Source organism: Diabrotica virgifera, chromosome 6, assembly GCF_917563875.1.
Source record: "Diabrotica virgifera virgifera chromosome 6, PGI_DIABVI_V3a".
NCBI lineage: Eukaryota > Metazoa > Arthropoda > Insecta > Coleoptera > Chrysomelidae > Diabrotica > Diabrotica virgifera.
In genome coordinates, this window is record NC_065448.1 from 241,017,211 (window position 1) to 241,035,377 (window position 18,167).

An 18,167-nucleotide genomic window follows, 5' to 3' on the forward strand; every position below is an offset into this window, starting at 1 on the left:
AAAAATATTCTTAAAAATACTACATCAAAGATTATACAAAAAATGTGAATGGGACATAAGTGATTCTCAGTTTGGGTTTAGGCAAGGTTTGGGAACAAGAGAAGCAATAGTAGCAACACAGGTGTTGGTCCAAAATTGTTACGATCAGAGGAAGGACGTATTCTTGTGCTTTCTAGACTACGAGAAAGCGTTTGATCGTGTCCAACATCACAAGTTAATGCAGATCCTCAAGAAGCTTGATATAGACCAAAAAGACATAAGATGCATTGAAAACTTGTACTGGTATCAGGCAGCACAATTAAAAATAGACAATTCTATATCCAAATCCATACATATAAAAAGGGGTGTTCGGCAGGGATGTGTGCTTTCCCCTCTTTTATTTAACATTTATTCGGAAGCCATATTTCAAGAGTCTTTGGAAGATGCAGAGATGGGAATCAAAGTGAATGGAGTATTAATCAACAACATACGATATGCTGATGATGCTGTCTTAATTTGCGACAACATAGCAGATCTTCAACAACTTGTCACTATAATCGGAGAATACAGTAAGCGAATGGGATTAGAGATTAATACCAAAAAGACCAAATTCATGATCATCTCCAGAAACTTGGATGCATTTGAAAACTCCACCATAACACTGAATACTAAGTCCATTGAGAGAGTGAGCAAATTCAAATACCTAGGAACGTGGCTTTTTGAAGACTGGGCATCGGACAGGGAAGTAAAATGTCGCATTGAGCAAGCTCGACAAGCTTTCGTAAAATTCAGGAAGGTACTGAGCTGCTCAAGTTCGACCTTACACTGAGACTAAGGTTTACTAAATGCTACGTGTGGTCGGTGCTGCTATATGGCATAGAGGACTGGACACTCAAAACGAGGGATATAAACAGATTAGAAGCCTTCGAAATGTGGCTTTATCGCCGTATCCTAAAGATACCATGGACGGCGAAAGTCACAAATGTGGATGTCCTTAAAAGAATCAACCAAGAACGTCAGCTTTTCGAAAACATCAAGAAAAGAAAAACGGCGTATTTGGGTCACATCATGCGAAACGAAAAATACCAGTTCCTTCAACTTATAATCCAGGGTAAAATTGAAGGCAAGAGAGGAATAGGACGCAAGAAAATGTCCTGGCTCCGAAACATAAGGCAATGGACAGGGATTACCGACATACAATCACTGATCCACATTGCAAGAAACAGAGAGTTAATGGAAAATGTGATCGCCAACATCCATTAGTGGATTTGCATTTGAAGAAGAAGAAGGGGCATTAGTATGACAAAGTCCAATTACTCGTTTGTCGTAAGAGATACGAAAAAAGTTATTTAGGTAAAAGTTGGGGCACTGAGAGGATCATAATTTAAAAATATTTTCAAATATACAGGGGCGTGCGTGTTGACAGAGTGACACAAACTTGTTTTTTTAAACGGAACACCCTGTATATTTTTACATTTTTGGATTCTCTTCAATGTTTCCATTCTTAAAATATATGGTTTTGTAATATTATACGAGGTAGTTTAAAAGATAATTACGTTTTTTTTGTCAATTTCGTAGCAATATTTACACCCTGTAGAATTGTAGTGATTTGACATCAAATTTTTATTTTATGTTCAAACGATTTTTAATATAGTCTACTATTGTTAAATATTAACAGTATAGCGAAATGTTAAATTTTAGTATACAGGGTTGGTCGAAACTCGGAATGAGTATTTTCTTAGTTTTCTTAAATGGAACACCCTGTATTTTAGTATTGTAATGAAATGAAATTGTATGCTACTTTTTTATTTCTTAAGCATTCCCTATACCTAAGTGATTTAATTTGTAAGTTATTCGTGATTCTTTAAGCCAAACATTAATTGCAAGAAAAATTACGTGAAATTTTATTAGGTGACCGTGAAAATATTCAATCAAAAATAATTTTTCGATAAAAAAATACATTATAATCTAGCCTGATCCTTACTTTATTAATATTGGATGAGATGTCCAAATAAATTCGTAGTTAAGATTGTTGGTGCGCAAAATATTAATAAAAACATACATTATTCTACTTAGTCGGATATGACACTATATTTCCTTAAAAATTTGACATACTATTTTTATAGTTCCAGTTGCTTTGTTACCATTACTAATATGAATTTTTCTAATGAGGAACTGATAAGATTTTTGTGCTAATGGAGTATAACAAAAACGTGCTACTAACAATAAGAATATTTCATCAGAAATTCCCTGATAGACGACAGCTAAGAGAAACGTTTAAAAATATACTAGAACGGTTTCAACGGACTGGGCACTTAGATTATGATAAATCTGATCGAACAAAAACTATTGTAAGTGAAGAAAACAGGAATTAAATGTAATCCTTAGTGTCACTGAGGATCTGCATATTAGTACAACCGTTCTTACAATCTAAGTATCTAGTCTGTTGAAACCGTTTTAGTATGTATGTACTTTCAAAAGTTTCTTATTTTGGTTGTCGTCTATCAGGGAATTACTGATCATAAATTTTTATTGCAAGTAGCTCATTTTTTTTATACTCTCCTAGCACAAAGCCATTCTAATCAGTTCCTCATTAGAAAAATTCATATTAGTAATGGTAACAAATCAACTGGAACTATATAAATAGTATAATGTCAAATGTTTAAGCAAATTTTGTGTCATAGCCAACTAGGGAGAATTTTGTATGTTTGATTAATATTTTAAGCACCAACAACCTTAACTACGAACGTATTTGGATATCTCATCTAATATTAATAAATTAAGGATCAGGCTAGATTACTATGTATTTTTTTTTTTCGAAAAATTATTTTTGATTGGATATTTGCACGCTCACCTAATAAAATTTCACGTAATTTTTCTTGCAATTAATGTTTGGCTTAAAGAATCACGAATAACTTACAAATTAAAGCACTTAGGTATAGGGAATGCTTAAGAAATAAAAAAGTACCATAAAATATCATTTCAGTACAATACTAAAATACAGGGTGTTCCATTTAAGAAAACTCAGAAAATACTCATTCCGAGTTTCGACCCACCCTGTATACTAAAATTAAACATTTCGCTATATTGTTAATGACTAACAGTAGTAGACTATATTAAAAATCGTTTGAATATAAATAGAATATTTGATGTCAAATCACTACAATTCTACAGGGTGTAGATGTTGCTACAAAATTAACAAAAAAAAACGTAATTAACTTTTAAATTACCTCGTATAATATTACAAAACCATATATTTTAAGAAAGAAAACATTGAGGAGAATCCAAAAATGTAAAAATATACAGGGTGTTCCATTTAAAAAAAACATAAGTTTGTGTCACCCTGTCAATACGAGCGCCGCTGTATATTTGAAAATATTTTTAGATTATTGTCCTATCAGTGTCCCAACTTTTACCTAAATAACTTTTTTTCGTATCTCTTACGACAAACGAGTAATTGGACTTTGTCACACTAATGCCCCACCCTGTATATATCTATTTACCACAGCAGCTACCGGCTATACTGTTTCTGTTTGTCTTTAAGACTGAAACAAAGTGTATCTGAAAATAATCTGAAAGAAAATCTGTACTACAATTTTTATGTAAGATTTTTGTTTATAGATGTGAAGTTGGTTAAAATATAAACTGTCCTATGAAATTTTCTACACACTAAATTCTGATATTTTAGTTTCTCGATTTCATTTTGATTCAAATTGTTGGATATTTTCATTGAATTATATGAAAACAATAATATATCGTTGATAGACCGTTGTTTTTCGTCTTCCCAGATTATAATTTGAAAACAATATTTTGACATTATATTTAACCTCCAATATTATGTACACTCGTCATTAATTCTAACCAATGAAATGTTGGTTGTAATAGGAATGGCATGTCAAAAAAATCTGATTATTCCCTATATATTTTTTCAAATTTAGAATATGACAACAAGGGGAAAATTACGTGCAACCCTTATTGTTTGACTTTTCCTTTATAACATCAATAACAAAAATACTCACAGTTTCAAGTTTTTCTTTAATTTCTTCCTTTTGTTCAGGTTCCCTTTTCGGTGAAGATTTGCCTGCGGTTTCTTTTTTAATTGCATTGAATTTTTGAATAATGGAATCAATAATTTTTGTTCCAGTTTTTACAGTACTTATTTCTTTAGTAGTTTCCTCCAACTTAACGTTGGATACGGGCTGTTGAGATACTGTCGATTCGAGTAATGGACTATCAGTTTCTTGTAGTATTGGAGATGTGGTTTGTTGTTTTTCTACAACAGGAGGTTTTTCTTCAACAACTTCAGGAATGACCGTCGAAACAACCTATAAAACATTTGTAGGGTAACTTCGACAATAAAATCAGATAAAACGTTCGATTTAAGGGGATAGGCGCAAAATTTCGACTAAAATGCTTTTTAAATGCATTCATTTTTTCGAATTCTGAGAAAACTAATAAGTATTTCTGAAAAATTTAAACGCAGAATGAAAGACTGCTTTATTACCGAGGGCCAAAAGTCCCATAGAATAAACAAAAAGTTTATTTTTAATGAGATATTTGAAATTAAAAATCACACCAAATTTTCTCTTTTTGCACCCCTGTAACTTATTAAAATAAACATTATAGAAGTTTTCAGGGACTTTCGACCCTCGGTAATAAGGTGCGTTTCAATTTTTCAAAAATACTTATTAGTTTTTTCAGGATTCGAAAAAAATGAATGCATTTAGAAAGCATTGGAGCCGAAATTTTGCGCCTTTAAGACCTTATTCCATCTAAGTAAGAGTTATAAACGATCTAGTAATGTAAGAAAGTAATAAGTCAATTTTGTGGCTTATCCCCAACTAAAATAGTAAATTGATATGACAAAGTATGAATTTGTAAAATTAAAATAATAATTCTTCTTCAAGTAATGAAAAGCAATTGACATCATTAATTATTTGTACAGTAAACATGAACAAAGAAAATATCTCTGACAAGTAATGATGCCTAGCTTTTCACTGTACAAGAAACATGGCCATGATGAAAAGTCATATTCCAATAAAGTACAAAAACTCGAAGAAGTACCACAAAGTTTTTTTTATTAAAAATATCAGTAAAATTGGACGCGTTTCGGCTCAGTAAGAGCCATCATCAGCATATAAGTACAGGAACACAAACACCAAGAACTGACCAGAACAGGAAGGAGGTACAATCAACTAGTTTAAAAGACAAATATTACTGCACAAACATTCTTTGGTTTTGCTGTTAAGCGATTTTAACATTGTATTATAAATAAAAAAGTGCTAACTGCAAGATGGTTCCTCCACATGAAGATGTCCTTACACAATTACTTTTTTTATTTATAATACAATGTTAAAATCGCTTAACAGCAAAACCAAAGAATGTTTGTGCAGTAATATGTGTCTTTTAAACTAGTTGATTCTTCCTCCTTCATGTTCTGGTCAGTTCTTGATGTTTGTGTTCCTGTACTTATATGCTGATGATGGCTCTTACTAAGCCGAAACGCGTCCAATTTTATTGATCTTTTTAATAAAAAAAACTTTGTAGTACTTCTTTGAGTTTTTTGTATTTTGTTACCTCGAGGCCACATTTGTGAAATATAGATATTTCTCTTCATGTTTCATATTCCAATGTTTTGGCAATGCCAAAAAGTCATGAAATCTTGAATGACGTCAGCGTATATTTGTAGTAAAAAAAAATATATTATTTTCGTAGTGCCCAAATTTTACTTACCTCTTTCTTTGGCTCTTCCTCTTTAACAACTTCTTCAGGTTCACCCTTCGGGACGGGTTCGCATACACTAATTCCTAAAATACTTGACATTGTAGTCAGGGGTTCAGTGTCCTTCTTTTTTATCTGGAAACTAACTGTAGATGGCGGAAGAGTTACAGCATCATTACTGTCGTCATCAGTGGAAGAGCTTTGAGCGATAACTCTCTGGATTTGTTCTCTTATGGAATCTTCATCTGAAGGATAAGAAGCTCCTCCTACAATTTTAATTTACTTTAGAGTTATACAAATAAATATATGTACAGATACAAGAACTTGTCAAGAAATAAGGGACACGAAACATCCAAAACCCAGATGAGAATAACCACAGCACAGGGAATATCAGATCGCTCAACACTAGAGACCAAGAAATAACTCAAGTGCTGAACGAAAAACAAATAGATATATGCGCTCAATAGAAATAAGAAACAAAATAAGAAAAAAATACAAAACAAAAAGAAAGGAAAAGGAAACTCAAAATTAGGTGCATATACAGGGTGTTTCATTAATAATTGTCCATATAGTAACTGGAGAAACCTTATAGGTCTGGATCCCGCGTATAAAAAAAAAGTTGATTAATAGCAAGCTGAAAATTTGTTAATAGCTTAAGGGTGTCTAGTCGAATAAACTTTGATATATGGGAACACTGTAACAGGGGCAGTTTTAATTGTGGAACAGGTTAAAAATTTGGAACGGTCAGACCACGAAAACGGCACATTTATTTTGTCCGACAGAACAGACTTAAACTCTCCGAACAGAGATTAAACTCTCATGCAAAAATCAGACTGCTATTTATCACCTGTCATAATTCCTGTCATTTGACATATTCTACATGTTCCACTCATTAAAACGCCCATTTGGTGATAAATAACAGTCTGATTTTTGCATGAGAGTTTAATCTCTGTTCGGAGAGTTTCAGTCTGTTCTGTCGGACAAAATGCATGTGCCGTTTTCGTGGTCTGACCGTTCCAAATTTTTAACCTGTTCCACAATTAAAACTTCCCCTGTTCCACTGTTCCCATATATCAAAGTTTGTCAGACTAGACAACCTTAAGCTATTAACAAATTTTCAGCTTGCTATTAATCAACTTTTTTTCATACGAGGGATCCAGACCTATTAGCACAAAATACGAAGATTTAACCTAATACACTTAAGAGGATCGGAACGTATTTTCGGCTGCAATGCTATTCAAATGGGGATTCATTTTTTTCAAATCCTGAGAAAACTAATAAGTATTTTGGAAAAATTTAAACGCAGAATGAAAGATTACGTTATTAGCGAGGGCCGAAAGTCCCTGAGAACTTCTACAATGTTTATTTTAATAAGTTACAGGGGTGAAAAAACTAAGAGAAAATTTAGTGTGATTTTTAAATTCAAATATCTCATTCAAAATAAACTTTTTATTTATTCTAAGGGACTTTCGGCCCTCGGTAATAATTTAGTCTTTCATATTATTAAAACATAAAACATATTATTAAAAAATCACTTTAACACTTTTCCTCTTTTCTCGATTGATTATTAGTTTTTGTTGTACAAATAAATTATTACAATCACTGAAAACATAGTTAGTGAAAAAATTATTACATTTATTAACTGAATTAATAATTTGCAATTATAAAAATAACAGTTATCCAAGAACATTCAAAAGCCATCTCTTTAAATTAATTATGACATTTTCAAGTAGAATGACATTCTAGTAATGTTTACATATCCACACCAGTGTGAATTTTACTACACGTAATTTGCCGTGTAAAGACAGAAAAAGTAGGGATACACGTAAAATATTTGCGAATTATGTACCCATAGCCTTAAGTAAAATGTGGTTCCTTACAGAGTTACAGGGTGTTTTATCTAAAAATTTGAAAACTATTTTTGCTCAGCATTTTAAAACTATTCGACGTATCCTTTTCATACTTGGCAGAAAGTGCGACTACTATACACCCTAGTAAATTATGATAAACAAACGTTTCTAGCTACTACCAGAGGCGTACGATAGGGGATAATGAATGGTTGACACTTCTCAAATTCTAGGCCACTGGAGGAATTACTATTTTAGTGCCATTTTTAGATTCTCCTAAACTTTCTACGTAAATAATATACTCCTCATTATTAACGATAAAGTCATTAGTTTTCGAGATATTTTAAGTTAAATATGAAACGGCACAGTTGTTTTGATTACTTTATAATATGATTCATATGATTAAAATTTAAAAATTATTTGTACCCAGTACTTAAAAACTATTTGGCGTATCCTTATCATACTTGGCAGAAAGTGTAGGTACTGTACACCCTACTAAATTAAGATAAATAAACGTTTCTAGCTACTACCAGAGGTGTTCGACAGGGGATAGTGGCTGGTTGACCCTTCCCAAATTCTACGCCACTGACTAAATTGCTATTTTAGTGTAATTTTTTGATTTTCAATACTTCTTATGTAAATAATATACTCTTCATTCGTAACGATAAAATTATTAGTTTTCGAGTTATTTGAAATTAAAAATGAAGCGACACCATACATTAATCAAAATAACCGTGTCGTTTCATTTTTAACTTCAAGGATCTCGAAAACTAATGACTTTATCATTACGAATGAAGAGTATATTATATTCATAGAAAGTATTGGAGAATCCAATAATTGAACTAAAATAGCAATTCCGCCAGTGGCGTAGAATTTGGAAAGGGTAAACCATTCACTTTCCCCCGTCGTACGCCTGTGGTAATAGACAGAAACGTTTATAAACATAATTTAGTAGTTTGTACAATACCTATACTTCCTGCCAAGTATGAAAAGGATACGTCGAATAGTTTTAAAATGCTGAGCAGAAGTAGTTTTTAAATTTTTAAATAAAACACCCTGTAACTCAGTAAGGAACCATATATTATTTTTAAGTGTTTTAGGTTAAATCTTCGCATTTTGTGCTAAGGTTTCTCCAGTTCCTATATGGATAATTATTAATGAAACACCCTGTATACAAATCTACAGTGGAGTAGCAAAAGAAAACAGGGCCAAAGAAGGTGTAGCGTTACTAATACACCAAAGATACCAAAATTACATCAGAAAGGGTAGTAACAGCATAAAGAAGAATAGAAAAGGAAGACCTGAACATCATGAGTATACGGCCCAGAAAATAACAAGCCTCAAATAAGGAAAATATTTTATGACGAATTGCAATAAGTAGTAGATCAAGTTAGAGGGAAGATGAGAATACTTGGGGATCTTAACGCTCGAATAGGCAACCAAGTAATACATGGAATTAATACACGGAATTAAGTAAAAACATAATAAGAATGTTAAAAACGAAAATGGATAACTGATGATAAACTTCTGCAAGAATGACGAACTTAGAATAAAGAACACATTTTTTGACCACAAAGACCAACACAAATATGCTACATTCAATAACACCCGTGGACAATGATCAGATGCTACGATAGATGATGTTGTAACCGACAGAGATATACATAAAATATAATCAAAGTAAGATGCCTCAACTCACCAGATGTAGGTAACGACCAAAGCCAAGTATGTATAATAATAATCATCTTTGACATGGGTGTGAAGAAATACTCCATACCCAAGAGAGCAGCACCAACACAAACAAAAATCGGAGTTGAAGGACTAAATATAGAATCCAAGGAATACAGAAAAAGAACATCAAAGAAGATTGCTGAGAATGAAATATTAGAAAATGATAGCATCGAGGAATGCTGGGAAAAAGAAAACATAATTAACGCAGCAACAGAATATTAACATAAAAAAAGATAAATAGTCTGGGTAGATTATCGGAGAACAGGCCTTTTTTGGGAAAAGTTATTTACCAGCAATTTTATTGCTGGAATCGAATCTTATGATTGCATATATTAATAATATAGGTATGCAAAGTCCGCAGATAGTGTGCTACTTTTTTTATAAACAAAATGGCGCCCGAAAATCGTGTTTTTTCAATTTTTGCTATGACTCCAAAGATTTTAACTTTACACCAAAAGCACCCAAATAAAAATTCAACGTAATTAAATTCTGCATAGAGACTTATTGTGTTTTTCCCGATTTATTTCGACGATTATTTCATTCATAGGATATTCTGACCAATAGAAAGCTACAGAGATGTAAATTAAGGTGATAATTTTTTATAATCTCCCGTGGTTAAGCATATTACGTCAGATGCCCTTCGTTGCTATGAAAAAATACATTCAGTGACATTAATGACAATTAATGTTTTAAAAATTATAAAAGTGATGGCTTTCAATCGTCAAATATTTATAAAAACTGTGCGTTTAATGGTACTTACATAAATAAGTTACAATAAAATTTTGGTTTTGAACAGTTTTATTCATGAAATAATCGCAACAAATTGCACTCGACCTCTGAAATTAATATAAAATTTTTGCTCTCGTGACACTTTGACATAATTTCACTCGCCTTCGGCTCGTGAAATTAAAACTGTCAAAGTGTCACTCGGGAAAAATTCAATAATTTCAGAGCTCTTGTGCAATTACTACTGAAAATGTTTCCCGGAAAATGCGGAGTTTTCCAACAAAGTCTTTAATTTTCAACTAAAATTGTAGATAAGTAATTGTTTATCAATAATTAAAAAACTTGATAATATAAAAGCTCCTTTCGTATAGATTATAATTCCAGAAGCCTATGGAAATTGAATGAACAGTTTAGCAATAATTGATTTCTTAATTAAAAATTTACGGTCGCTATAATAACCACAATAATTATGATACATAAGAATAATTATGATTTTTGTATAAAAAGACACTGCACCTATCTAATGTACTTTACAGAATTGAAATTGGACTATTTAAGCGGCCTCAGGAATATTTTAAAATTATAAACAATTTTTTGGCTTATAAACAAATAGAATATCTCGGGAAATATTAAATTAAATTAAATCATGAAAACGGAATTGGAAAAAAGCGACGGGAGGCTTCTTTTAAAAGAAAAAACGTTTAATTGTGATGAGTGGTAAGTGAGATACAACCAGTCAAAGTTGACCGGCATTTACGGCAAAGATATAAACAATAGGATCATAATTTTCGAACCATCACGAAAAATGATCGATATTACGAGTGAAAAATGCCAAAAATAGCAAAATTCCAATCAAAAATTAGGTTGGAGAAAATGTAATCTCTAAAAATCGGTATACGTTAAAAAATGCATTTTCTCGGCTTCCCATGGAGCAATTTTCTTCATTCTTTTTTTGTTCCCAAGTAACTCGAGTAGAGCCATCTATAACGCATTATTAAATGTCAAAGTTGCTTTTGTTTTGTTATAATAAATTAATTTATTATAACAAAAATTTTTAATTTGTTTAAATAAAGATTGTTTAAATAATTATACAGCTTCCAAATGAGAATATTTGTGTTTTTAACGTTAAAAGGTACACTTGTAGTAAGGTTATCTAAAAAAAGTCTACCACTGGAAAAAATATGTAGTTTGCTTTTCTTATAAATAAATTAATCTATTATAACAAAACAAAAGCAAGTTTGACATTTAGTAATACGTTAGTTAGATGGCTCTACTCGAGTTACTTGGGAACAAAAAAAGAATGAAGAAAATTGCTCCATGGGAAGATGAGAAAATGCATTTTTTTTAACGTATACCGTTAAATGATAATGAACCACCAACACCTGAAGTGAGGACGAACAGAAAAATAAAGATCGAGGAGGGGAAGGTAATAGAAGTATTAAGGAAATCAAAAAATAGAACATCACCAAGAGATGACAAAATATCGAATGCACTCCTAAAGTATGGAGGACAAGATCTGCCAAAAAATTAATCCAAAAAATAATAGAACAAAACAGAATAGCACAAGAATGTAGATCAAGTACCCTAATACCTCTCTTCAACAAGAGAGACAAATCGGACCCGGAGAATTATAGAGGAATTAATATACAGGGTGTCTCGAAAAGATTCGTCATAAATTATACCACAGATTCTGGGGTCAAAAATAGGTTGATTGAACCTCACTTACCTACATACAATAGTGCACACAAAAAAGTTAAAGCCCTTTGAAGTTACAAAATGAAAATCGATTTTTTTTCATATATCGAAAATTCTTAGAGATTTTTTATTGAAAATGGACATGTACAATTCTTATGGCAGCAACATGTTAAAAAAAATTAAAGTGGTGCACCCCATAAAAATTGTATGGGGTTTTGTTCCCTTAGATCCCTCCAAACTTTTGTGTACGTTCCAATTAAATTATTATTGTGGCATCATTAGTTAAATACAATGTTTTTAAAACTTTTTTTGCCTCTTAGTACTTTTTCGATAAGCCAGTGTTTATCGAGACATTTTGAATATTATTATAGAGATCTGGTAATAATCTGAAAATTTATTTATAATTTACATTTTTAGGTATATTTTGAAAAAGAAGCCACATCTCGATAGAATGTGACTTATCAAAAAGAGACTAAGAGGCAAAAAAGTTTTAAAAACACTGTGTTTAACTAATGGTACCACAATAATAGTTTAATTGGAACGTACACAAACATTTGGGGGAAACAAAAGGAACAAAACACCCCATAAAATTTTTATGTAAATATATTAAAAAAGAAGCCGCATCTCGATAAAAACTGGCTTATCGAAAAAATACTAAGAGGCAAAAATGTTTTAAAAACGATGTGTTTAACTAATGGTACCACAATAATGAATTAATGGGAACGTACACAAAAGTTTGGGGGGGTTTAATGGAACAAAACCCCCATAAAATTGTGAACAAATTTCACTATAATTTTGTTTAAAGATGTTCCTAGTTCCTGCCATAAGAATGATACATGTTCATCTTCAATAAAAAATCTCTAATAGTTTTCGATATATTGAAAAAAATCGATTTTCATTTTGTAACTTCAAAGGGCTGTAACTTTTTTTATGAGCACATTTGTACTAAGGTAAGCTAGGTTCAATCGAACTATTTTTGACCCCAGAATATGTGGTATAATTTATGACCAATCTTTTCGAGACACCCTGTATAAACATCACATTAAAATTAACAATCACAGTGATAATAAGCAAACTGAATGAAATTATAACATTAGTAGAAGAACAACAAGGTTTTTGGTTGGGAAGATCATGCACTGACGCTTAATTTGTAATGCGGCAAATTCAAGAGAAATCATTAAAATACAAAAAACCGGGGAACCTCTATATACTGTGAAACCGGCATATTTATGTTTCGTAGACCTTAGAAAAGCATTTGACAGGGTAAAATTAAAAGACATTATTCATTTATTGTACGCAAGAGATATACCTCTAGGAATAATTAAAACGATAGAAAATATCTGCCACAACAACACAGTAAAAGTAGAAGAAGAACTAACTGGCCCAATTGAAGCTGGCAATGGGATAAGACAGGGGGATTTCCTGAGTCCTCTATTGTTCAATCTGATCATGGATGAAATAATAAAAAATAACTTAAAAATGATATCAAATGGAAGAACAACAATTTAAAATAATCTGCTATGCAGACGAAGCAATACTAATCTCTCAAGGTGAAGATTATTGACAACGTATGCTGCACCAATTTAATATAACCGCCAGAAAATTTAACATGTTAATTTACCCAAAAAGACAAAATACGTGGTTATAACAGCAAATCTACTAATAATATTAATAATAGTATCTTTATAAAAAATAACTTACCCTCATCTGTTTTGCCTAATGACGAAAACTCTAAATCCAAAGTATTTTGATCTGGAGATGGTTTCGAAAAATTACTATCCCCGAATATACTTTCCACTCGAGCCATTTTTTCGGGACTGGTCGTAAAAATCTGAGTCTGCGATTCACAATCTGACAACTCCATATCACCACTATAATCATCCGAAGCATCTGGTGGAAGATCTCTGAAGAGACTCAAAGAGTCATCAGAAATATTCCTGACGACTTTTTCCTTGTTTTCGATTACTTTATCGCTTGTTTTAATCAAATTAAAACTGGGAGATACGACGAGTTTATCGAACGGATCTTCTTCCTCTTTAGGGGGCGACATTTCGATCACTGTTTCTTCTTCGTCTTCGTTGTCTGAATCGTCGGATTCATCTTTCCTCAAAGATATAGGCTGGAAACGAAAAACGGAAGACATTATTTAGTTCAATAAAACACTGGAATCGTAAACTGAATCGCTTAAAAATTCAAGTGTCACATTCACGATCAAAACACTAACTAACCACCAGGTAGAAAGATTCGTATTTTTTATCTATTAATCTATTCAATACGATTGGCTGCTTTTGTTTTATGGGTTGCGCGTTTTGTTAATTGCGCAGGTAGGCGGCAACTTTCTAATACGTTTTTAAATTTGACAATAAAGCAGTACCTTGTTTAGAAAATGAGAGAAACAAAACAATGAAACATGATAATAGTAAGTATTACAAAATAACAACCAAAAGAATTCATTTAATTCGTAATGTATACAGCAATTTTAAAAATACAGGTATAGAATATACTAGACCAGGGGTGGCAAACTGCGGCTCGCGAGCCACATGCGACTCTTTGAAGGATTACTTGTGGTTCTCGATTGTACCCGAGTTATCTTTCAATTTTGTATTAGATATGATTTTAAAAAATTATTATCGTTCCATAATATGTGTTTCAAAATGTCTTTTAATTTACTGACAACAAACATGAAAGACTTTGTAACAAATTCCATTTCCATCCAAGATAACAATGATATGACACATCGAAAACTGCGCTAACGAACATTACATAAGAGTGGCACAATGTAAAAGTCAGTAATCAACCGAATCCAGACCGATTTTTGTATAACTCTTGCTACAGATGTAATTTGTAATTTGTATTAGGTACACACTTTGCATTTAAGTCATTTTACTCGACTTAGAAAAAAAATTTTACCATATTATACTAGAAAAACTTAACGAGTAGGTATATAAAAAAGCCGGAAGGAATATTGACCGAACTCCAAAATAGATTTGAAGACTTAAAATATGTTAAATCGTTTCTTCATTTTTTTCCGAATTCATTTGAAAAGAACATAGTTCATAAGGTGAATTTTTTATTATTACCAATATATGACCCAAACAACATCTGGAGAATTAAAATTAATAGAGACGCAAGAAGATCAAGCTCGAAAATAAAACTATAAGTCGACGCCGAATACCGAATTTTGGAAATTTGTACCAGAATCCAAGAAGGTACCCTAAAAAAGAATTCTTGTCGAATTATTTCCATATTAGGAACAACGTACTTGTGTGGACCATTTTATTCCATTTTATAATTCGTGAAATCCTAACACCGATCAATATTACCTAACCAGCATCTAAAAGAATTACTGAGAAGTCACATATTAATCACCAAATTCTAAAGAATTATCAAAAGAAGGAAAACAAAAATGTAATTAAGTTTAAATATTTCGTAATTGTATTTCGGTTTTCAGTAAGTAAAAGTTCTGTTAAAAAAATTGTAAATACCTTCTATACATAGATACTTTTTGAATAAGTATTTTATTGCGGCTCGCGAAAAACTTCAACTTGTGAAAAGTGGCTCGGACTATTAAGAAGCTTGGCCACCCCTGTACTAGACAATGAAAATGCATGTCTATCGGGGGTAAAAAATGTTTATAAACTTTTGATTTTTGAATAATCGAATGAGGAAAAATAAAATGATGTCAGAATAACTTTATTCTGAATGCTGTTACTAATTTGCTTTCTTTTTTTTTTTCGTTTCCCATTTGGAAGTTCGTTGTATAATACAACTATCCATTACATCCTTTTATTCATCAGTTGCCGAAGTTCTTTTCAAAGAAGTCAAAATTTAGGTTGAAGCCATCTTCTTCTTCTTCAGGTGCCCTCTCCGCTACGGAGGTTGGCAATCATCATAGCTATTTTAATTTTTGAGGCAGTAGCTCTAAATAGTTGTTTCGAGCTGCATCCAAACCATTCTCTCAGGTTCTTCAGCCATGAAATTCGGTTTCCTCCGATGCTTCTTCTGCCATCTATCTTTCATTGCATTATGAGTCGCAGAATGCCATACTTCTCGCCTTGCATCACATGTCCGAGATACTGTAGTTTTCTTTCTTTAATTGTAGTTCAACTTCCTTCTCTTTACCTATTCTTCTCAGTACTTCGTTGTTCGTAACTCTATCTACCCAGGAAACCCTCATAATTCTTCTATAGGTCCACATTTCAAAGGCGTTAAGTCGTCTACTATCGGCTATTATTACTGGTTCGTCTGCATATCTGATGTTGTTAACTAAGACTCCATTTACTCTTATGCCGACTGTTTCATCTTCCAGAGTTTATCGCATTACCTCTTCAGAATAAGAAGTCATTGAAGTCATCAGATCATAACAATTGTTATTAATACCATATTCCATTACAGCCACGGTAGACGAAGACGATGATATACAGCCACGGTAGACATTTTAAACAAGAAATGAAGCTGAGATAATTTTGAACAAAAATAATTATTGGCACTTTTTGTGTAGAATGAACCCTTTTCTCAAAAACAACGGTTGAAGTGACCGGCGATTTTAAATATCATTTATTTGACAAAGTGACAAAGAAAGGCTGCAAATTTTGATTGACGCACTACGCAGTACTGCGAGACGTATAGAATGGCTCTGAACAAAAAAAAAACAAAGATCATGATTGTCTGTAAAATCAAGATTGAAGACGAAACAAACCCTTTTTTTAATTCACATGTTCTTGTAAAATAATTTAGCAATATTTAGAATTATTTTTTCTATTTTTTTTTTAATTAAATTAGTAGTGTAAATCTTCTTCTTTCATAAACTATCCAAAGTATTACGGTAACTTCATCATTTTATAACTTATAGTGTTGCAAAAAAAATTAATTTGGGATAAACAAATTAAATAACTTTTAAACTATTTGACCGATTGGTTTGAAATTTAGGGTAAGATTTAAGCACCATAAGTCTCAGCATTCCGTGTAATAAGAAGGTTCTAAGTTAATTTTTACATAAGTTATGAATATTTATAAAAACTCAAAATTTATTATTTATTTTGCAATTTTCTAAGCAACCAATAAGGATAGACATATTCAGCGAACGCCATATTGAAGTTTTTTATACGATTTATGAATTTCTCACTCCCAAAGGACATCGCACACATCTTATGGAAAAGATAATGTCACTCAAATTCAATAAAATTTATACGATTAGATTCGTTTTAATATAACGATCAATTCTTATCATTGCGCCAACTCTTAATTATGATTAATTACGGCGCAAATTGCAATTAAAGTTTATCGAAATCACATTTTTGGAGTACATAAAATGTTAGTTTACAATCATTATTGCTCTGAGTGCTATTCATAACAGCTTAAATCCCGCTGGGCCTAAGCGGATTAGTGAAACTAATCCGCTGATTTATGGAGTACCGAAAATCTGGGTATTTTAAAATATTTTTTCTCTCTCTAACATATGTACCTACCCATTTGATTTCAGATTTATTTATATCAATTTCTGCTCTTATTTTTGAAAATAGAGAGTTGGCGCAATGATAAGATTTGATCGTTAATTTAAAACGAATCTATTGGTATAAATTTTATTGAATTTGAGTGACATTAAATTTTCCATAAGATGTGTGCGATGTCCTTTATAGACGAAAAAAGTGAAAATGTACCATTTTTTGATCTTCATTTGTTTATAACTATGTATATCATCAAAATCGGCTGCAGGAAACATATAGGTTATTATTATAGATGTCCATACTACTCAAAAAATTTGGTTTCGGCCTGGAGGGGGTTGTGTCACCAACAGGATATTTTATTTCCTTATTTCTCTGAACTAATATAAAAATTATAGTAATACCTACAGAGAATGATGAATAGAGAAATCAATACAAGCTGTTATCAATATTTCTATTTAAAAAAAAAATAAAATTTCCTACTTTCTAAAAACCAAAATTTAATAAGAATTCAAGTCGGGCTTTGTTAAAAATACCTCATTTGCATTTCAGTGCGACGGGACAACTTTCGATAATGAATTCCACTAATTATGACAAATGTTTACCAGTAATGGACAGCCTAAGTCTGACGTCACAAAATTGGGAGGAGCTTATATTGGCTCCAAACAATTTTGTTTGTAACCTTAAATGGTCATAAGGAATTTTTCATTTATGTGCTTTGTGTGGCAAAATAAGACTTCATTTAGGTATTTCGTTAAAGAAACGTGTTAATTAAGAGATTTTTATTCGTTTTTGCTCAGGTGGTTTTTATTCCTTAGTGATTGAAAATCAACATAACCTCAAAACTGTTTACATTCTAATCTTTGCATTAAATTAACTCACCTGGGCAAAAACGAATAAAAATCTCTTAATTGGCACGTTTCTTTAACTAAATACCTAAATGAAAAGTCTTATTTTGTCACACAAACCACGTAAACAATAAATTAAAAATTCCTTATGAGTGTTTAACATTATAAACAGAATT

At 31.7% G+C, this 18,167-nt stretch overlaps 1 protein-coding gene across 1 annotated transcript in view; it reads right to left on the reverse strand.

Annotated features, from left to right (window-relative positions):
- Positions 1 to 18,167, reverse strand: part of LOC126887426 (AT-rich interactive domain-containing protein 4A) — an 83,692-nt gene that overhangs the window by 23,431 nt on the left and 42,094 nt on the right. Inside the window, exons 12-14 of the mRNA XM_050654952.1 lie at positions 13,401 to 13,818; positions 5,713 to 5,966; positions 3,999 to 4,304 (exon numbers count right to left, since the gene is read on the reverse strand). Of these exons, the coding sequence (XP_050510909.1) occupies positions 3,999 to 4,304; positions 5,713 to 5,966; positions 13,401 to 13,818 (978 nt within the window). The remainder of the gene's footprint in view (positions 1 to 3,998; positions 4,305 to 5,712; positions 5,967 to 13,400; positions 13,819 to 18,167) is intronic.